Consider the following 21,836-nt stretch of genomic DNA (forward strand, 5'->3'; position numbering starts at 1 on the left):
CTCTCTCGAGCTCTCCTCGGGTCTGTTCTCGGTTGTTGGACGGCAGTGGACAACGGTGGCGCGATGAACGATGGCTGGAAATCCTCTCGGGTCTCCCTTCTTTCGGTCGGCGGCCTCTCCCTTTCTCCACAACACCCCCTCCCCCTCTCCCCCCCCCCAAGGTCCCTCTTCTATTGATCTATTTTGCCCTAAAAATCTCTCTCTTTCACTAATGGCATTTTTGTAAATATCTCCTTCTCCACCAAAATTCTCCTGAAATTCCATAATTGAATCCATAAAAATCATTTCAAGAAGAAATAAACCCTAAAAGCAATAAAATATTATTCAAGAGAGAAAAATATGCAATATAAGCAGTAATTAGTGCCAAATTCAATAAATGCATGTTTCATTTGAAAACCGATAAATAACCACCTATAACACAAATATAACGGTTATTCTATTATAATTAACCAGTTCTCATGTCAAAATCTAACATCTATCACACCCCCAAACCTAAATCTTTGCTAGTCCCTAGCAAAACAACAACAGAACCAAAATTAAGCCTAAGAAAACAAAATGCCACTTTCGTAGGGAACACGATTGCATTTAGCGTATGCAACAAGCCGTTAAACCCCTACTTTACAGTAGTGCACGAATTGTGTCTCGTGATGGTTTGCATGGAATTTACCCACAAAATTCATCTAAATCAACAATATAAAAAGAAAACTAAAAAAAATCTACTCGTCATTAGCATATGACTAACACTTAGTATCGTAAAATGTCTTAAAATCAGTTGAAACCCTGCTCAATTTGAAAACCTATGTAAAATATAACACATTATCAATCCAAATACACTCACGGGTACTCCACCTAAACCAATGTGACCCATAAACAATTACTTCAATAGAACAAAGAGGCAACAGATAACAATAAAATCTTGGTCACATCACAATTAAGAGAAAATAGTAGAGTAAGCCTGTTGTATAACAATCTCACAAAAGAAGTATACATATTTCAATCTTGACCTGCAGCTTCTTTCAACTTACAATTCATCATCAAAGTTAAGGAAACTCATTGCTTCCAGATTTAAACCCATTTTTCGCTCTTACCAGCATAATAATTGTTTTTCACTGAATACTTTTGGTATTACCACCATTTTGTATTCGTCCTCACTGCACATGCACTTATTTTTTAAGTAATCAACTATTCCGGTGCATGTCCTTGGGTTTGCACAGGCTGTTTCTGAGGTTATCTGTCTTTTGCAAGTAAGAGCATTTCAGTTTGCATTCATACATTACAACAAAGAATTTTACTGAGATATAAAAAAGAATAAGATCAAATAGGCATACAAGACTATTTAGACTAACATAGATCGACACTAGATTTACATGTTCTCTTTTGCAAATAAGTTCCAAGTCTAATGCAATAGTAAGTTATCCCACTGGATTCTCATGGATCACAACAAATGATATCAGATTTCTAATATGAATATTCTACACAATTTTTTCCACATACTAAGAACCACATCGGAGCAACTTATTTTAACTCTACTAAAGTTAACCACATACTCAGAGGAATAATTTGAAAACCACAAACAAAAAGAAAATCATTTCTAAGATATAAAATAGTTGTTCCACACCCCTCCCTCTCCCCAAACCTAAACCTGACATTGTCCTCAATGGGGAAAAGTTAAAACACCAAACAAACCAACTAAAATCACTAAAATATCAGATTATACTCCAGTTGACTCACAACTTAGCTGGTTATACTCCAGCAGAGTAAGGGCTAAGCTCCCTCAAGGCTCCTAAATCCATAGGTGGGTCCATATGTGTTTGGTCATCAACAATAATACCGAACAGTCAATAAAGACCCCCAGGAATGAGACATAGTCTCCTTGGAAGAAGGTTTACTCATATCAGCCGTACCCGTAGGTAATCATCCGTAGATGAAACCGCTATCCCACATCACACTTTGAAGAAATCTCCATGTGACTGGCCATTGAAGGCAGCAGGAATCACGCAATGAACACAAGTCCTTGAGTTACTCACCATAATGTTTTCATTCAATACATCAAGATCGAACTGGTCAATCCCAGAACAGTTGTTTGAGTACAAACACTCAAACTAGGGACCAAAAGTCTGGTCATCGACTACCAGAACCATTTATGCTCTCAGCCGACAAGAGAGTACCCCGAGCCCATGATGGGGCCGACATCGTCGAGGGACCTCCAATCAATCAAGACCAGAGTACACCAAAGGTTATCCCAATAAGAATGAATAAACCAAAAATAAAAACTGTAATGTACAAAGGGATAGAAAAGTGGGGATTGCCCACAATGTGCGAAGTTTATAGTCGTAAGCAAGACTCTGACGCAGTCAAGATGAATGGACAGGTTCCTCCAAGAAAATCACCATCACCTCCTCCAGTGTGGGGACATTCCCAAGATATGGTTTGAGCCTCCGACTGTTAACTTTGAAAGACCGTCCCATCTCCGTGATTGCAGATATCAACAGCGCCATGAGGAAACACCTGTGTAACCTCAAATAGACCTGACCACCTGGATCTCAACTTCCCTGGAAAAAAATGTAATCATGAGTTATAAAGTAAAACATTTTGCCCAATAGTAAAAGACTTGCGAAAAATAGATTTATCATGTAAAAGCTTTGTTCTCTCCTTATACAGTTTGGCATTCTCATAAGCATTATGACGTATCTCCTCCAACTCATTTAATTGCAATTTTCTTTCCTCACCCGCTTGAGTCAAATCAAAATTCAAAGCCTTAATGGCCCAATAAGCTCTATGCTCAAGCTCAATAGGTAGATGAAATGTTTTGCAGAACACTAGGCGAAATGGAGACATCCCAATAGGAGTCTTATAAGCGGTTCGATAGGCCCATAAGGCATTGTCCAATTGAGTGGACCAATCTTTCCTATCAAAGCGAACCGACTTCTCCAAAATCTGTTTGATCTCCCTATTAGAGATTTCCACTTGACCACAAGTTTGCGGGTGGTACAGAGTGGACACCCGATGAGTTACAAGATAGTTGACTATGTTAGCAAACCAAGGCAACTGGGATACTTGGAGAAGTTGTTCATCAGGGAAGGAATCATTTAAAGGAAGGGATCCTTCCTGAGGTGCTACACAGATCCTAGATAGATGATCAACAACAACATTCTCACAACCCTTCTTATCTCGAATCACAATGTCAAATTTTTACAATTGCAAGATCCATCTAATCAAGTGAGGTTTAGTGTCCTTGATGGATAATAAGTACTTCAAAGCAGAATGATCAGTGAACACTATAACCTTTGACCTAACAGATATTATTTGATTTTTTTCAACGCAAACACAACAGCTAGCAACTCCTTCTCAGTGGTAGTGTAATTCAATTAAGCATCATGAAGAGTGCGGCTAGCATACTGAATGACACATAGAATTTTATCCGTCTTTTGCCCCAAAACAGCCCCCAATGCATAATCATAGGCATCACACATCAACTCAAAAGGCAAAGACCAAGTAGGGGTTGGACAATCAGTGCAGTGGACAAACATTTCTTTAGTGTCTCAAAAGCATGAATACAGGCAAGGCAAAAGCAACATCTTGAGCAAGCAAATTCGTCAAATGACGAGAAATTTTGCTAAAGTCCTTAATGAAGCGCCTATAGAACCTAACATGGCCAAGGAAAGAACGCACCCCTTTCACAGAAGTAGGTGGTGGCAGATTGGCAATTAGGTCAACCTTGGCTTTGTCCACTTCTACACCCCGCATAGACACTACATGTCCTAAAACAATTCCTTCTTTTACCATGAAGTGGCATTTCTCCCAATTCAAGACTAAATTGGACTTATTGCAATGGGACAATACGAGTGAAAGATTGTGCATACATGTCTCAAAGCTAGAGCCAAACACAAAAAAGTTATCCATAAAGACCTCTAAAAAGTCACTAATCATGTCAGAAAAGATACTCATCATGCACCATTGGAAAGTGGCGGGCGCATTGCATAAACCAAAAGGCATGCGTCTGTAAGCAAAGGTGCCAAACAGACACGTGAATGTGGTCTTTTCCTGGTCTTCTAGAGCAATGGGAATTTCATTGTAACCGGAGTATCCATCCAAAAAGCAATAAAAACTGTGGTCGGCCAATCGCTCTAGCATCTGATCAATGAAAGGTAGTGGGAAGTGATCCTTCCTAGTGGCAGAATAAGTTTTCTATAGTCAATGCAGACATGCCACTTGGTGGTAGTTATTGTGGGAATCAATTCACCACTCTCATTTTTCATTATCGTTATCCCTCCTTTCTTAGGGACAACTTGAATTGGACTCACCCAGGTGCTATCAGAAATAGGGTAAATGATGTCTGACACAAGCAACCTGATGACTTCTTCTCTCACAACCTCCTACATATGGGGATTTAACCTACATTGCATCTCACGTGAGGCTTTAGTCCCCTCCTCCAAATGAATATGATGCATGCATATCGAGGGGCTAATCCCTTTTAAGGCATCAAGAGTCCACCCCAATGCGTCTCTGGGTGCTTGTAAAACTTCAATCAATTGTTCCTCCTGTTCAGTACTTAAATCAGAGGTAATAATGACTGGCAATGAGTTCATGGGCCCCAAGAACGCATACTTCAATGTGGGAGGAAGTGGCTTAAGATCTACCTTGGAAGTTTCAAGAGGTTTGTCCTAGTCAAGATGAAGATCCTGTGGATGATCAGTTGTGACAACCTCATAAGCTTTCCTCCAACTGAGGTACAAAACTGAGTAAAGAGTCAACCTCTCGAAAATATGTTTCCTCATCAAAATAGTCCATGTTGAAAGATGTAATGTAAGACTCAAAAGATTCAAGAGTTGATTCGTCATCAAGCATAACCATCTCTATCTTAAATGCAGGACTCAGATCATCAGACTCAAGTGGATGGTGCCCGACATTAAAAACATTCAACGAGACGTTAAAATTTCCAAAAGACAACTCCAACTCACCATTTTTACAATGAATGACAGCATTAGATGTGGCTAAGAAAGGACGTCCTAGGATGATAGGAATTTTGTTGGTCACATTGACTACTGGTTTTGTATGAAGAACAATGAAATCAACTAAGAACAGAAAATTGTCCACTTTTATCAAAACATCTTCAACTATTCCTCGTGGTTTCTTGACAGAACTGTCGGCTAGTTGAAGTGTGATGGGAGTAGGCTTCAATTCCCCCAAACCTAATTGTTGGTACACAAAGAAAGGAAGCAAATTCACATTTGCCCCTAAGTCAAGAAGAGCTCTCTGGATGGTATGTTCACCCATGACACATGAAATTGTGGGGCATCCAGGATCTTTAACTTTAGGAGGAGTGTTGTGCTTCAGAATTGAGCTTACATTCTCAGTAAGAAAGACCTTTTTGTTAACATGTTGTTTTCTCTTCTGTGTACAAAGGTCTTTCAAAAATCGGGCATAGGCAGGGACTTGCCTAATAGCATCAAGAAGTGGAATGTTAATGTGAACCTTACTAAACAGTTCCAACGTTTCATGCATGCTATCTCTTTTCCTAGGTGGGCCCGACGACCTCTGCGGATAAGGAGCTGGTGCGACTTGGTTAGGGATCTACCTGGCTGTTGGTGGAGAACTGGGAGGTTCTTCACTCAATGATGTGTCCCCATTGTCATCCTTTGACTCCTTAGACTTAGTGGTCCCTACCACATTGTTCAACTCATGACCACTCCTAAGGGTGGTTATGGCTTTGGCTTGCTCGTGGTGCGGATTGGAACTCGACCCACTCTCATGTGTGCTTTTGGGGTTAGGAATTGTTTGACTCAGGAGTATATCTTGTGCCCGTTCACTCATGTGGCTGGCCAACTGACTCACTTGCATTTCAAGTTTAGCAATGGAGGACTGTGTATTTTGCATGAATAAATGAAGTGTATCCTCAAGTGAAGGTTTTTGTGGAATCAATGGTTGTTGAGTGAAGTGTGGGCGCGGAGCTTGGGGTTGAGTAAACCCTGGAGAACCCCCAACTTGTGGGTCCTCGGACCATGAGAAATTTGGGTGCCTAACCCAACCCGGATTATATGTTGCGAAAAAGGATCGTTCCATTTTGGTCTATGAAAATTCTGGACTGCATTCAAGTCCTCATTGAGCTCCGGGTAGGATGAACTAGATGGACACATTTGGGTGGGATGAGATGAACTAGAGCATATGGCACATACAGTAGATGGGTTAGGAGCAGGTGAACTTTTGGACACCATAAGGGCATCAATTTTTCTAGTCAATCGCTCAATCTTGGCCATGAGCATGGGTGTTTCACTAACCTCGTAGAGACCCCCTCTTTTGAATTCATGGGATCTCCTATCAACATTAAATGACGAACCCCATAGCTGATATTGATCACTCAATGTTTCAAAGAAGTCCCACGCCTCACTAGCACTCTTACCCATCAAACTCCCACCACTTGTTGTATCTACCATGGATCTAACCTGGGGTGTAAGACTTTGATAAAAGTATTGCACTAAATGCCATTTCTCAAACCCATGATGCGGACACCTACGGATCAAATCCTTCCATTTCTCCCATGCCTCATAAAAGTGTTCACCCTCCTGTTGCATAAAGTTGGAGATTTACCTCCTGAGGGATGTAGTTCTCTGAATGGGAAAGTACTTAGATAAAATTTTTGTGACTAATGTGTCCCATGAAGTAATGCTGCCCACCTCTAAGGAATTAAACCAAGACTTGGCCTTATCCTTAAGTGAAAATGGAAAAAGTCTTAACTGGATAGAGTCATCTGAGAAATTTTGGAATTTGAAAGTCGCACAGATATCTAAGAATTCCTTGATGTGGTAATAAGGGTCCTCCTTCTCCAACCCATAGAATGTAGGGAGGAGTTGGATCACACCTGGTTTCAACTCATAACTGGCAGCAGTAGTGGGTGGCAATATAATGCAAGAAGGTGATGTGAATTAGGATGGGACAGAATAATCCTTCAGGGCTCTACGGTCACCTGCTGGAGGTAACTGTAATGGTTCACCCTGATTGGCCATGATAGCTCTTAACTTGACTTTTGGTGTTTTCCTACAAATATGTTCTACCTCTTCAACAAAGGGAGCTAATGGTTCACCTAGGGAGCGGTGCCCGTGCATAAAAACACAAAAAGAAACAAAAATAACTATCAAATTATACTAACAAACTCACTATTGAAAATACGAACTAACTAGAAGAAATAAAAATAACTCCATACAAAATCATCAAGATAAAATTATGAAAGAAAAAAAATAAAATTAAATCTGACCTAAGACCATGGAGAACAAAGAAATACACTTAATACGTGCCTCCCCGGCAACGGCGCCAAAAACTTGATGTGAAATTTCATTACATCGGCTTTTATACCTCGCAAGCGTACGAATCGTTCATGTAATCTAGCTGGAAGCGAGGGTCATATCCACAGGGAGGACTGAATTTTGTGTATTATTCAGTCAACTAGCCTAAACAAATATGACGAATTAATCTGAACTAAACACTTATTATATCCTAAATTATCAAGCAATGATCTAATTAACTACTTGCACAATAGGAAACATCAACTCTGGATTTTACCATGATTCGTGCCTCTCGAGTGCCACGTAACCACAAATCCAGATTCTCAATCCTTGCGTCTAGCCCCTCTCGGGTGCCTAGAATTAAAGAAAAAGATCGGATTATAATACCAAAATCCAACCTAAATTATAATCCTGCCCTAACTAGCTAATTACTCAAAAAATTCAGAAAACAAATATTCGATAAATATTAATTCTCAAATCAAATTTAATAAAAATTCAAACCTAAGTTCAAACTATAGGAAACTAATTAAATTAAAAAATGATGGATTACTCCCCTTCTTCTTCCTCTCGCTCAGGCAGCAATTCCATTCTCACGGTTGCTGAAATTTCCAAAAATTAAAGGCTTTAGGTTGCAGAAGCGAGCGGCCGGAAGTGGAGGCGACGTCGGCGAAGAGGAATCTAAATTGGCATCGGAGGAGGTGGTGCGGCAGAAGATGAGTTGGAAGCGAAATCCTCTGACCGGCTTTCTCAAGTCTTGGTCGGAGTCGGACTAGGCTAGGGAAGTGGTCGAAAATGGGTCACCTCTCGGCTTGGGTCACCTCTCGGCTTGGCGAGCAGAAAATGGTAGTGTCGAACTCGCCGCGATGGAGACTCTCTTGAGCTCTCCTCGGGTCTATTCTCGATTGTCTGATGGCGATGGACAACGGTGGCACAGCAAACGACAGCTGGAAATCCTCTCGGGTCTCCCTTCTTTCGATCGGCGGCCTCTCCCTTTCTCCCCCCTGAGCTCCCTCTTCTATTGATCGATTTTTCCCTAAAAATCCCTCTCTTTCACTAATGGCATTTTTGTAAATATCTCCTCCAAAATTCTCCTGAAATTCCATAATTGAATCCATAAAAATCATTTCAGGAAGAAATAAACCCTAAAGGCAATGAAATATAATTCAGGAGAGAAAAATATGCAATATTAGCAGTGATTAATGCCAAATTCAATAAATGCACGTTTCATTTGAAAACCGATAAATAACCACCTATAATACAATTATAAGGGTTATTCTATTATAATTAACCAGTTCTCATGTCAAAATCTGGCATCTATCACTTGGTAACCCTGCTGGACAGTAGGATATCTTTAGTCTCTCAGGTGTTCTCTCAATAAATGGACAAGCTCACAACCCTGATCCGAAGGATACCCACTCCAAATGGGGGACGCACAGAACACAATGGACAGGGGGGACATTTCAGTCCGAAGGGAGGACGTCCAGAGCATATTGGCCCAAGCAATGGCACCATTCCCAGGTACACTGAAATGGATTTTCCAGTCCATGATGGGTCAGAGGACCCTTTAAGTTGGTTGTACCGATTTTAATTTTTTTTTCATACCAACGTACTGCTGTAGTAGACAGAGTTGGGTTGGCCGCCTTCCACATGCTCGGCGAAGTGCAATTGTGGGGCCACCAACTCAAAAAGGAACATCGAGGCATTGGTTGGGAAGACTTTATAGAATTGTGCACCATTCGATTTGGGTCACCCACCCACACCAACCCGCTAGGTGATCTCATTCTTTTAAAACAAACCGGCAGTGTTGCTGAATACTAGAAATTATTTCAAGATAGGTTAGTGATAAATGCCAGATTTTGACAAGAGAAATAGGTTAATTATAATAGAATAGCCCTTATAATTGTGTTATAGGTGGTTATTTATCGGTTTTCAAATAAAACGTGCATTTATTGAATTTGGCATTAATCACTGTCTATATTGCATATTTTTCTCTCCTGAATTATATTTCATTGCTTTTAGGGTTTATTTCTTCCTGAAATGATTTTTATGGATTCAATTATGGAATTTCAGGAGAATTTTGGTGGAGAAGGAGATATTTACCAAAATGCCATTAGTGAAAGAGAGAGATTTTTAGGGTAACAACGTTTTGAAAGAAAAGGGGGCTCGAGGGGGAAAAACAGAGGAGGCCGCCGACCGAAAGAAGGGGAGACCCGAGAGGATTTCCAGCCATCGTTCGCCGTGCCACCGTCTTCCACTGCCGTCCGGCACCCGAGAATAGACCCGAGGAGAGCTCGAGAGAGTCTCCGTCGTGGTGAGTTCGACACTACCAGTTTTTTCTCACCAAGCCGAGAGGTGACCCGAGAGGGCTCCTCCTGCACCGATTCTGCATTCCAACCATCCTCCGGCGTCGATTACCCATTTCCGACCATTTCCGAAGCTATTCCGACTCCGACCGAGACTCGAGAGAGCCGGTCAGAGGACTGCGGCTCCATTCCGTCATCCGCCGCACCACCTCCATCCATGGGTTTCTATCCTTCTTCGCCAGCGTCGTCTCTACCTCCGGGCACTTGCTCTTGCAACCCAAAGCCATCAATTTTTGGAAATTGCAGCACCCGTGAGAATGAGCCTTTGCTGCCCGAGCAGGAGGAAGGAAAGGGGAGTAATCCGTCATTTTGTAATTTAATTTTCCTATAGTTTGAACTTAGGTTTTGAATGTTTATTAAATTTTATTTGAGAATTAATGTTTATCGAATATTTGTTTTCCGAATATTTGATTAAATTAGCTAGTTTGGGTAGGATTGTAATTTAGGTTGGACTCTGGCATTTTAATCCGATTTCTGTCTTTAAATCTATGCGCCCGAGAGGGGCTAGACACAAGGATTGAGAAACCGGATTCGTGATTACATGGAGCTCAAGAGAGGCACGAATCACTGTAAAATCCAGAGTTGATAATTTTAGCATCATCACAATAGGAAATTGATTCTCTGCATTCTATTGTAATCCGATCTCTGTCATTAACTCTAGGCGCCCGAGAGGGGCTAGACGCAAGGATTGAGAATCCGGATTCATGGTTACGTGGCGCTCGAGAGAGGCATGAATCACGGTAAAATCCAGAGTTTACGTTTCATGTTGTGCAAGTAGTTAATTAGATTATTGCTTGATAATTTAGGATATAATTAGTGTTTAGTTTAGATTAATTCATCATATTTGGTTAGGCAAGTTGACTGAAGAATACACAAAATTCAGTCCTCCCTATGGATATGACCCTCGCTTACCGCTAGATTACCTGAACGATTCGTATGCTTGCGGGGTATAAAAGCAGATGTAATAAAAATTTAACATCAAGTTTTTGGCGCCGTTGCCAGGGAGGCACGTATTAAGTGTATTTCTTTGTTCTCCATGGTCTTAGGTTAGATTTAATTTTTTTTTTCCTTTCTTAATTTTATCTTGATGATTTTGTATGGAGTTATTTTTATTTCTTCTAGTTACTTCATATTTTCATTAGTGAGTTTGTTAGCAGAATTTGATAGTTAGTTTTGTTTCTTTTTGTGTTTTTATGCAAGGGCACCGCTCCCTAGGTGAACCATTAGCTCCCTTTGTTGAAGAGGTAGAACATATTTGTAGGAAAAAAATAGAAGTCAAGTTAGGAGCTACCATGGCCAATCAGGGTGAACCATTACAGTTACCTGCAGCAGGTGACCGTAGAGCCCTGAGGGATTATTCTATCCCATCCCACTTCACATCACCTACTTGTATGATATTGCCACCGACTACTGCTGCCAGTTATGAGTTAAAACCGGGTGTGATCCAACTCCTCCCTACATTCTATGGGTTGGAGGAGGACCCTTATTACCACATCAAGGAATTCTTAGATATCTGTGCGACTTTCAAATTTCAGAATTTCTTAGATGACTCTATCCAGTTAAGACTTTTCCATTTTCACTTAAGGATAAGGCCAAGTCTTGGCTTAATTCCTTAGAGGTGGGCAGCATTACTTCATGGGACACATTAGTCACGAAATTTTTGTCTAAGTACTTTCCCATTCAGACAACTACAGCCCTCAGGAGTGAAATCTCCAACTTTATGCAGCAAGAGGGTGAACACTTTTATGAGGCATGGGAGAAATGGAAGGATTTGATCCGTAGGTGTCCGCATCATGGGTTTGAGAAATGGCATTTAGTGCAATACTTTTATCAAGGTCTTACACCCCAGGTTAGATCCATGGTAGATGCAACGAGTGGTTGGAGTTTGATGGGTAAGAGTGCTAGTGAGGCGTGGGACTTCTTTGAAACGTTGAGTGATCAATCTCAGCAATGGGGTTCATCATTTAATGTTGATAGGAGATCTCACGAAGCCAAAAGAGCAGGTCTCTACAAGGTTAGTGAAACACCCATGCTCATGGCCAAGATTGAGGGGTTGACTAGAAAGATTGATGCCCTTATGGTGTCCAAGAGTTCACCTGCTCCTAACCCATCTACTGTCTGTGCCATATGCTCTAGTTCATCTCATCCCACACAAATGTGTCCATCTAGTTCATCCTACTCGGAGCTCATTGAGGATTTGAATACAGTCCAGAATTTTCATAGACCAAACCGGAACGATCCTTTTTTGGAAACATATAATCCGGGTTGGGCTAGGCACCCAAATTTCTCATGGTCCAAGGGCCCACAGGTTGGGGGTGCTCCAAGGTTTACTCAACGACAAGCTCCGCGCCCACACTTCACTCAACAGCCATTGATTCCATACAAAACCTTCACTAGAGGATACACTTCAATTATTCATGCAGAATACACAGTCCTCCATTGGTAAACTTGAAATGCAAGTGAGTAAGTTGGCCAGCCACATGAGTGAACAAGCACAAAATAGACTCCCGAGTCAAACGATTCCTAATCCCAAAAGCACATATGAGAGTGGGTCGAATTTCAATCCCCACCATGAGCAAGCCAAAGCCATAACCACCCTTAGGAGTGGTCGTGAGTTGAAAAATGGGGTAGGGACCACTAAGTCTAAGGAGTCAAAGGATGACAATGGGGACACATCATTGAGTGAAGAACCTCCAAGTTCTCCACCAACAGCGAGGCAGATCCCTAACCAAGTCCCACCAGCTCCTTATCCACAAAGGTTATCGGGGCTACCTAGGAAAGGAGATAGCATGCATGAAACATTGGAACTATTTACTTAGGTTCACATTAACATTCCACTTCTTGATGCTATTAGGCAAGTCCCTGCTTATGCCCGATATTTGAAAGACCTTTGTACACAGAAGAGAAAATAACATGTTAACAAAAAGGTCTTTCTTACTGAGAATGTAAGCTCAATTCTGAAGCACAACACTCCTCCTAAAGTTAAAGATCCTGGATGCCCCACAATTTCATGTCTCATGCGTGAACATACCATCCAGAGAGCTCTTTTTGACTCCGGGGCAAGTGTGAATTTGCTTCCTTTCTTTGTGTACCAGCAATTAGGTTTGGGGGAATTGAAGCCTACCCCCATCACACTTCAACTAGTTGACCGTTCTGTCAAGATACCACAAGGAATAGTTGAAGATGTTTTGATAAAAGTAGACAAATTTATGTTCCCGGTTGATTTCATTGTTCTTGATACAGAACTAGTAGTCAATGTGACCAACCAAATTCCTGTCATCCTAGGACATCCCTTCTTAGCCACATCTAATGCTGTCATTCATTGTAAAAGTGGTGAGTTGAAGCTGTCTTTTGGAAATTTTAAGGTCTCGTTGAATGTGTTTAATGTCGGGCACCATCCACTTGAGTCTGATGATCTGAATCTTGCATTTAAGATAGAGACTGTTATGTTTAATGACGAATCCACTATTGAATCTTTTGAGTCTTACATAAAAACTTTAGCTATGAACTATTTTGATGAGGAAACATATTTTCGGGAGGTTGACTCTTTACTCAGTTTTGTAGCTCTGTTGGAGGAAGCTTATGAGGTTATCACAACTGATCATCCACAGGATCTTCATCTTGACTTGGACAAACCTCTTGAAACTTCCAAGCTAGATCTTAAGCCACTTCCTCCCACATTGAAGTATGCATTCTTGGGGCCCATGAATTCATTGCCAGTCATTATTGCCTCTGATTTGAGTACTGAGCAGGAGGAACAATTGACTGAAATTTTACAAGCACGCAGAGAGGCATTAGGGTGGACTCTTGATGCCTTAAAAGGGATTAACCCTCCATATGCATGCATGGTATTCATTTTGAGGAGGGGACTAAAGCCTCACGTGAGATGCAACGTAGGTTAAATCCCCATATGCTGGAGGTTGTGAGAGAAGAAGTCATCAGGTTGCTTGTGACAGGAATCATTTACCCTATTTCTGATAGCACCTGGGTGAGTCCAATTCAAGTTGTCCCTAAGAAAGGGGGGATAACGATAATGAAAAATGAGAGTGGTGAATTGATTCCTACAAGAACTACCACCAAATGGCGTGTCTGCATTGACTATAGAAAACTTAATTCCGGCACTAGGAAGGATCACTTCCCACTACCTTTCATTGATCAGGTGCTAGAGCGATTGGCCGGCCACAATTTTTATTGCTTCTTAGATGGATACTCTGGCTACAATAAAATTCCCATTACTTCAGAAGACCAGGAAAAGACCACATTCACGTGTCCATTTGGCACCTATGCTTACAAACGCATGCCTTTTGGTTTATGCAATGCGCCCGCCACTTTCCAACGGTGCATGATGAGTATCTTTTCTGACATGATTGGTGACTTTTTAGAGGTCTTTATGGATGAATTTTCTGTGTTTGGTTCTAGTTTTACGACATGTCTGCACAATCTTTCACTCGTATTGTCCCATTGCATTAAGTCCAATTTAGTCTTGAATTGGGAGAAATGCCACTTCATGGTCAAAGAAGGAATTGTTTTAGGACATGTAGTGTCTGAGCGGGGTGTAGAAGTGGACAAAGCCAAGGTTGACCTAATTGAAAATCTACCACCACCTACTTCTGTGAAGGGGGTGCATTCTTTCCTTGCCCATGCTGGGTTCTATAGGCGCTTCATTAAGGACTTCAGCAAAATTTCTCGTCCTTTGATGTTTTTGCTTGCTCAAGATGTTGTTTTTGCCTTTGATGATGCCTGTATTCATGCTTTTGAGACACTGAAGAAATGTTTGTCCACTGCACCCATTGTCCAACCCCCTACTTGGTCTTTGCCTTTTGAGTTGATGTGTGATGCCTCTGGTTATGCATTGGGGGCTGTTTTGGGACAAAAGACGGATAAAATTCCCTTTGTCATTCAGTATGCTAGCCGCACTCTTCATGATGCTCAATTGAATTACACTACCACTGAGAAGGAGTTGCTAGTTGTTGTGTTTTCTTTGAACAAATTTAGATCATATCTGTTAGGGCAAAGGTTATAGTGTTCACTGATCATTCTGCTTTGAAGTACTTATTATCCATCAATGACACGAAACCCCGTTTGATCAGATGGATCTTGCAATTGCAAGAATTTGACCTTGAGATTCGAGATAAGAAGGGTTGTGAGAATGTTGTTGCTGATCATCTATCTAGGATCTGTGTAGCCCCTCAGGAAGGATCCCTTCCTTTAAATGATTCCTTCCCTGATGAACAACTTCTCCAAGTATCCCAGTTGCCTTGGTTTGCTGACATAGTCAACTATCTTGTAACTCGTAAGATTTTTTATTATTGGAGTAAACAAGATCAGTTGAAATTCTTTTCCCAAGTCAAACATTTTTTTTGGGATGACCCTTATTTGTTCAAGGTGTGTCCTGACCAAGTCATTAGGGGTTGTGTACCTAAGCAAGACTTTGCCAACATTCTTGAATTTTGTCATTCCCACGCATGTGGTGGACATTTTGGTGCTAGAAAGACCGCGGCTAAAGTCTTGCAATGTGGTTTCTATTGGCCTTCATTATTTAGAGATGCCCATGAGTTTTTTCGTGTGTATGATATATGCCAACGGATTGGTTGTTTGTCTAGGAAAAACATGATGCCTCTTAACCCCATTCTTATTGTTGAATTGTTTGATGTGTGGGGTATTGACTTCATGGGTCCTTTTCCTGTCTCGTTCGGCTATCAATACATCCTTGTTGTTGTTGAATATGTCTCTAGATGGTTGAAGCTATTGCATGTAAGACAAATGATCACAAAGTGGTGGTAAAGTTTTTAAAATAAAACATCTTTAATCGGTTTGGTACCCCGAGAGCAATCATCAGTGATGGGGGATCTCATTTTTGTAACAGAGCATTTGACACCTTGTTGAAGAAATACTCCATCACTCATCGGGTGTCCACTCCGTACCACCCGCAAACTTGTGGTCAAGTGAAAATCTCTAATAGGGAGATCAAACGGATTTTGGAGAAGTCAGTTCGCTTTGATAGGAAAGATTGGTCCACTCGATTGGACGATGCTTTATGGGCCTATCGAACCGCTTATAAGACTCCTATTGGGATGTCTCCATTTCGCCTAGTGTTCGGCAAAACATGTCATCTACTTGTTGAGCTTAAGCTTAGAGCTTATTGGGCCATTAAGGCTTTGAATTTTGATTTGACTCAAGTGGGTGAGGAGAGGAAATTGCAATTGAATGAGTTGGAGGTGATACGTCATGATGCTTATGAGAATGCCAAACTGTATAAGGAGCGAACAAAGCTTTTACTTTATAAATCTATTTTTCATAAGTCTTTTACTGTTGGGCAGAATGTTTTACTTTATAACTCATGCATTTGTTTCCAGGGAAGCTGAGATCTAGGTGGTCCGGTCCATTTGAGGTTACACAGGTGTTTCCTCATGGCGTTGTTGAGATCCAAAATCACGGAGACGGGTTAGTCTTCAAAGTTAACGGTCAGAGGCTCAAACCGTATCGTGAGAATGTCCCCACACTGGAGGAGGTGATGGTGATTTTCTTGGAGGAACCTGTCCTTTCATCTTGACTGCGCCAGAGTCTTGCTTATGATTATAAACTTAGCACATTGTGGGAAATCCCCACGTTTCTATTCCATTGTACATTACAGTTTTTATTTTTGGTTTATTCATTCTTATTGGGATAACCTTTGGTGTACTCTGGTCTTGATTGATTGGAGGTCCCCCGAGGATGCCGGCCCCGTCATGGACTCGGGGTACTCTCTTGCCGACTGAGAGCATACATGGTTCCGGTAGTCGATGACCAGACTTTTGGTCCCTTGTTTGAGAGGTCTGTACTCAAACAACCGTTCTAGGATTGACCAGTTCGATCTTGAAGTATTGAATGAAAACCTTATGGTGAGTAATTCAGGGACTTGTGTTCAGCACGTGATTCCTGCTGCCTTCAGTGGCCAATCACACAGAGATTTCTTCAAAGTGTGATGTGGGATAGCGGTTTCATCTACGGATGATTACCTACGGGTACGGTACGGTTGATGCGAGTAAATCTTTTTCGAGGGAGACTATGTATCATTCCTGGGGGTCTTTATTGACTCTTTGGTATTATTGTTGATGACCAAACACATATGGTCCCATTTATGGATTTAGGAGCCCTGAGGGAGCTTAACCCTTACTCTGCTGGAGTATAACTAGCTAAGTTGTGAGTCAACTGGAGTAGTAGCTACTAGACGAGAAGACTGGCACCAGAATCGACATTAAAGCCAACAATAAATCATCTAGTAAATCAGATATTTTAGTGATTGTTAGTTGGTCTGTTTGATGATGTGTCATGCTCTAGGTTTGGGGGTGTTTGCTGATATCTCTTTTCCTCGCACTGTTTTGGCTTTGCTTTACTTCTTGTTTGCCAATGGAGCATGTGGTTTCCACGAGTTTTATTATTCTTTAGATGTTATTCCTTTTTGTAGTCATTCTGGTGTTTTAACTTTTCCCCATTGAGGACAATGTCAGGTTTAGGTTTGGGGGGGGGGGGGGGGGGGGGGGGCGGGGTGGAGGAGAACGAATCTTTTATGTCTTAGCAATTATTTTCTTTTGATTTTTGTTCATGGTTTTCAAATTACTCCTCTTAGTATGTGGTTAACTTTAGTAGAGTTAAAATAAGTTGCTCAAATGTGTTTCAAAATTTTTCGTAAAACTATGTAGAATATGCCTATTAGAAATCTAATATTATTTGTTGTGATCCATGAAAGTTCAGTGGGATAACTTACTATTGCATTAGACTTGGAACTTAGTTGCAAAAGAGAACATGTAAATCTAGTGTTGATCTATGTTAATTTGAATAGTCTTGTATGCCTATTTGATCTTATTCTTTTTTATATCTCAGTGAAATTCCTTGTTGTAATGTATGAATGCAAATGGAAATGCTCTTGCTTGCAAATGACTGATAATCTCAGAAATAGCCTGGGCAAACCCAGGGACATGCACTGGAACAGTCGGTTACTTAAAAATAAGTGCATGTGCAGTGAAGACGAATACAAAATGGTGGTAATACCAAAAGTATTCAGTGAAACAAAATTACGCTGGTAATAGCAAAAATGCACTGGTAATAGCGAAGAATGGGTTTAAATCTAGAAGCAATGAGTTTCCTTAAATTTTATGATGAATTGTAAGTTGAAAGAAGTTGCAGGTCAAGATTGAAATTTGTATACTCCTTTTGTGAGATTGTAAGACAACAGGCTTACTCTACTATTTTCTCTTAATTGTGATGTGACCAGGATTTTATTGTTATTTGTTGCCTCTTTGTTCTGTTGAAGTAATTGTTTATGGGTCACATTGGTTCAGATGGAGTAACTATGAGTGCATTTGGATTGATAATGTGCTATATTTTACTCAGGTTTTCAAATTGAGCAGGGTTTCAAATGATTTTCAGATATTTTACAATACTAAGTGTTAGTCATATGCTAATGAGGAGTAAATTTTCTTCAATTTTCTTTTTATATTGTTGATTTAGATGAATTTTGTGGGTAAATTCCATGCAAACCCTCATGAGACACAACTCGTCCACTACCGTCAAGTACAAGTAGGGGTTTAATGGCTTGTTGCATACGCTAAATGCAATTGTGTTCCCTACGAAAGTGGTATTTTGTTTTTCTATGCTTAATTTTGGTTTTATTGTTGTTTTGCTAGGGACTAGCAAAAATTTAGGCTTGGGGGTGTGATAGATGCCAGATTCTGACATGAGAACTAGGTTAATTATAATAGAATAGCCCTTATAATTGTGTTATGGGTGGTTATTTATCGGTTTTCAAATGAAACGTGCATTTATTGAATTTGGCATTAATCACTGTCTATATTGCATTTTTTCAGTCTTGAATTATATGTCATTGATTTTAGGGTTTATTTCTTACTGAAATGATTTTTATGGATTCAATTATGGAATATCAGGAGAATTTTGGTGGAGAAGGAGATATTTACCAAAATGCCATTAGTGAAAGAGAGATTTTTAGGGTAACAACGTTTTGAAAGAAAAGGGGGCTCGAGGGGGAAAACAGAGGAGGCTGCCGACCGAAAGAAGGGGAGACCCGAGAGGATTTCTAACCGTCGTTCGCCGCGCCACCATCGTTAGCCGCGCCACCGCCGTCCGGCAACCGAGAACAGACCTGAGGAGACCTCGAGAGAGTCTCCATCGCAGCGAGTTTGACACAGCCAGTTTCTGCTCGCCAGGCCGAGAGGGCTCCTCCAGTGCCGATTCTGCATTCCGACCATCCTCCGGCATCGATTACCCATTTCCGACCATTTTCGGAGCTATTCCGACTCCGACCGAGACTCGAGAGAGCCGGTCAGAGGACTTTGGCTCCATTCTGTCATCCACCGCACCACCTCCATCCGTGGGTTTCTATCCTTCTTCACCGGCGTCGTCTCTACCTCCGGCCACTCGCTCTTGCAACCCGAAGCCATCAATTTCTTGAAATTGCAGCACCCATGAGAACGAGCCTTTGCTGCCCGAGCGGGAGGAAGGAGAAGGGGAGTAATCCGTCATTTTGTAATTTAATTTTCCTATAGTTTGAACTTAGGTTTTGGATGTTTATTAAATTTGATTTGAGAATTAATGTTTATCGAATATTTGTTTTCTGAATATTTGTTTAAATTAGCTAGTTAGGGTAGGATTGTAATTTAGGTTGGACTCTGGTATTTTAATCCGATTTTTGTCTTTAACTCTATGCACCCGAGAGGGGCTAGACGCAAGGATTGAGAAACCGGATTCGTGATTACATGGCGCTCGAGAGAGGCACGAATCAAGGTAAAATCCAGAGTTGATAATTTTAGCATCATCACAATAGGTAATTGATTCTCTGCATTCTATTGTAATCCGATCTCTGTCATTAACTCTAGGCGCCCGAGAGGGACTAGACGCAAGGATTGAGAATCTAGGTTCGTGGTTACATGGCGCTCGAGAGAGGCATGAAAATACAGAGTTTACGTTTCATGTTGTGCAAGTAGTTAATTAGATTATTGCTTGATAATTTAGGATATAATTAGTGTTTAGTTTAGATTCATTCATCATATTTGGTTAGGCTAGTTGACTGAAGAATACACAAAATTCAGTCCTCCCTATGGATATGACCCTCGCTTACCACTAGATTACATGAACGATTCGTACACTTGCGAGGTATAAAAGCCGATGGAATAAAAATTGAACATCAGTTAGCCAGAGCTAGCAACATCATCCGAGTGGATCAGCATGTTAGCTTCTTCACAACCGGGTTAAATGAGGCCCTGAGGTTGGAAGTAGAACTCCTCGTCCCCTCAGATTTTACACGAGCTATGAATTTAGCTCGATCCTTAGAGGCCAAAAACAAGTTTCACAACAGAAAGCCAATGTGGCCTACCGGGAAACCCAACTCGGGAGGATTCTCCACATCCTCCCAATGGCACAACAATGCTTACACACCTCCTCCTTCCACCCCGAAACCCGCTCCCACAAACCCACCTTTCACAAAAAAATTATCCAGAGCAGAAATGGAAGCCCGGAAAGAAAAGGGTTATGCTTTAATTGTGATGAACACTATACATTCGGGCACCACTGCAAGAGAATCTTTTGGATAGAAATGGAAGAGGAAGAACAGGAAGAACAACCGGTTGAACACATTGATACAGAGGAACTGACTGTATCTTTACACGCCATCACAGGCATTCAGACCACCACAACAATGCAGGTCTGTGTCTTGGTTGGCAACCAGCCACTAGTAGGTCTAGTGGACTCAGGTAGCACGCACAATTTTATCAGCATCATAGCAGCCAAGTATTTGCAACTTCCGGTGCAATCCTAGCCAACCGCTTCAGTGACCGTTGCCAATGGTGAAAAAGTGTTGAGCTATGGGGTCAGCAAATCTTTCCGGTTTCCCATTTCTGGTCATACCTTCTCAACAGATTTTTTTATCATTCCCCTAGCTGGTTTTGATTTAGTTCTAGGCATTAAGTGGCTCCAGACATTAAGGACGATCTTATGAGACTTCGCATCACTTACAATGAGCTTTGAACTGCACAACCACATAATCACACTTCAGGGCAGTCATACCGAAGGTTCAGCACAACTTCATAGCATCTACCACCAGCAGCCCACAACAACCACGTTGGAATTACTGCTGGATGAGTTTATAGATCTCTTTCACCTACCCAACAGCCTTCTGCCTATGCGCCACTGTGACCAAAAAATCCGGTTGAAGGCTGGCTCTGAGGAGGTGGTGGTATGACCATATAGATACCCCCATCTGAAAAAAGATGAGATTGAAAGGCAATGCGCTGTCATGCTAGAAAAATGCCTCATAAGACTGAGTACCACTCCCTTCTCGTCGCCTGTCCTGTTGGTAAAGAAGAATGATCACACATGGCGGTTTGGTGTTGATTACCTGGAATTAAATGCCAAGACCATTAAGGACATGTTTCCAATTCCAGTGGTGGATGAGTTACTAGATGAACTCCACCGGGCCAAATTTTTCACCGAGCTCGACTTGCTGTCCAGCTAGTATCAAGTCAGAATGTATCCTCCAGACATAGAGAAAACAGCCTTCCACACTCACCATGGACATTTCGAGTTCATTTTCATGCCCTTCAGCCTATCCCATTTAATGAATGAAGTATTTTGCCCCTATCTCAGAAAATTTGTTCTTGTTTTCTTTGACGATATCTTGATTTTCAGCAAGAGTTGGGTGCAACACCTCCAAGACCTGCGTCTGGTCTTCAGCCTCCTCCAGACTCATCAATTATATTTGAAGAGCTCCAAGTGATCCTTTGGTCAGCCATAGGTGGCCTATGTGGGTCATGTGATTACAGCAACCGGAGTTACTATGGATTCCACAAAAATAGAGGCGATACTGCAGTGGCCACCACCCTGAAATTGTGCTGCCTTACGAGGTTTTCTGGGTTTAGCAGGGTATTACAGAAAGTTCATCCAGAATTATTCACACCTCGCAGTGCCCTTATCAAACCTGCTGCGCCCTAACACCTTCCTCTGGACTGATGCAACAGAGAACTCATTCCACTGGCTCAAGCAAGCTCTAGCTTCAGCACCGGTACTTCAGCTGCCAAATTTTGAAGACGTGTTTGTGCTGGAATGTGATGAATCCGGCAGTGGTATTGGGGCAATTCTTCTTCAATCCCAGCACCCCATTGCATACTTCAGCCATTAGCTATCCCTCCACCATCATAAATTT

At 41.4% G+C, this 21,836-nt stretch overlaps 1 protein-coding gene, 2 non-coding genes and 1 pseudogene across 3 annotated transcripts; 2 read left to right on the forward strand and 2 right to left on the reverse strand.

The window, feature by feature from the left end:
- Positions 1-2,518: 2,518 nt before the first annotated feature.
- LOC137951178 (uncharacterized) lies at positions 2,519-6,434 on the reverse strand. Its single transcript, XM_068797764.1, has 7 exons — positions 6,279-6,434; positions 5,668-6,069; positions 4,756-5,175; positions 4,495-4,664; positions 3,197-3,292; positions 2,660-2,950; positions 2,519-2,552 (listed from the first exon to the last, which is right to left on the reverse strand). Exons 1-7 carry the CDS (start codon positions 6,432-6,434, stop codon positions 2,519-2,521), a joined length of 1,569 nt encoding a protein of 522 aa, XP_068653865.1.
- Positions 6,435-6,492: 58 nt separating this feature from the next.
- Positions 6,493-6,600, forward strand: LOC137952413 (small nucleolar RNA R71). The gene has a single exon (XR_011112246.1). It is a non-coding gene; the product is annotated as a small nucleolar RNA R71 (small nucleolar RNA).
- A 2,526-nt stretch (positions 6,601-9,126) lies between these two features.
- On the forward strand, positions 9,127-16,481 carry LOC137951179 (uncharacterized; annotated as a pseudogene).
- LOC137952404 (small nucleolar RNA R71) lies at positions 11,337-11,443 on the reverse strand. Its single transcript, XR_011112238.1, has one exon. It is a non-coding gene; the product is annotated as a small nucleolar RNA R71 (small nucleolar RNA).
- Positions 16,482-21,836: the final 5,355 nt, after the last annotated feature.

Source organism: Aristolochia californica, unplaced genomic scaffold (genome assembly GCF_029961685.1).
Source record: "Aristolochia californica isolate CCGP_79_NKW_82.1479 unplaced genomic scaffold, dmAriCali1.0.hap1 SCAF_15, whole genome shotgun sequence".
In the NCBI taxonomy this organism is placed as follows: domain Eukaryota; kingdom Viridiplantae; phylum Streptophyta; class Magnoliopsida; order Piperales; family Aristolochiaceae; genus Aristolochia; species Aristolochia californica.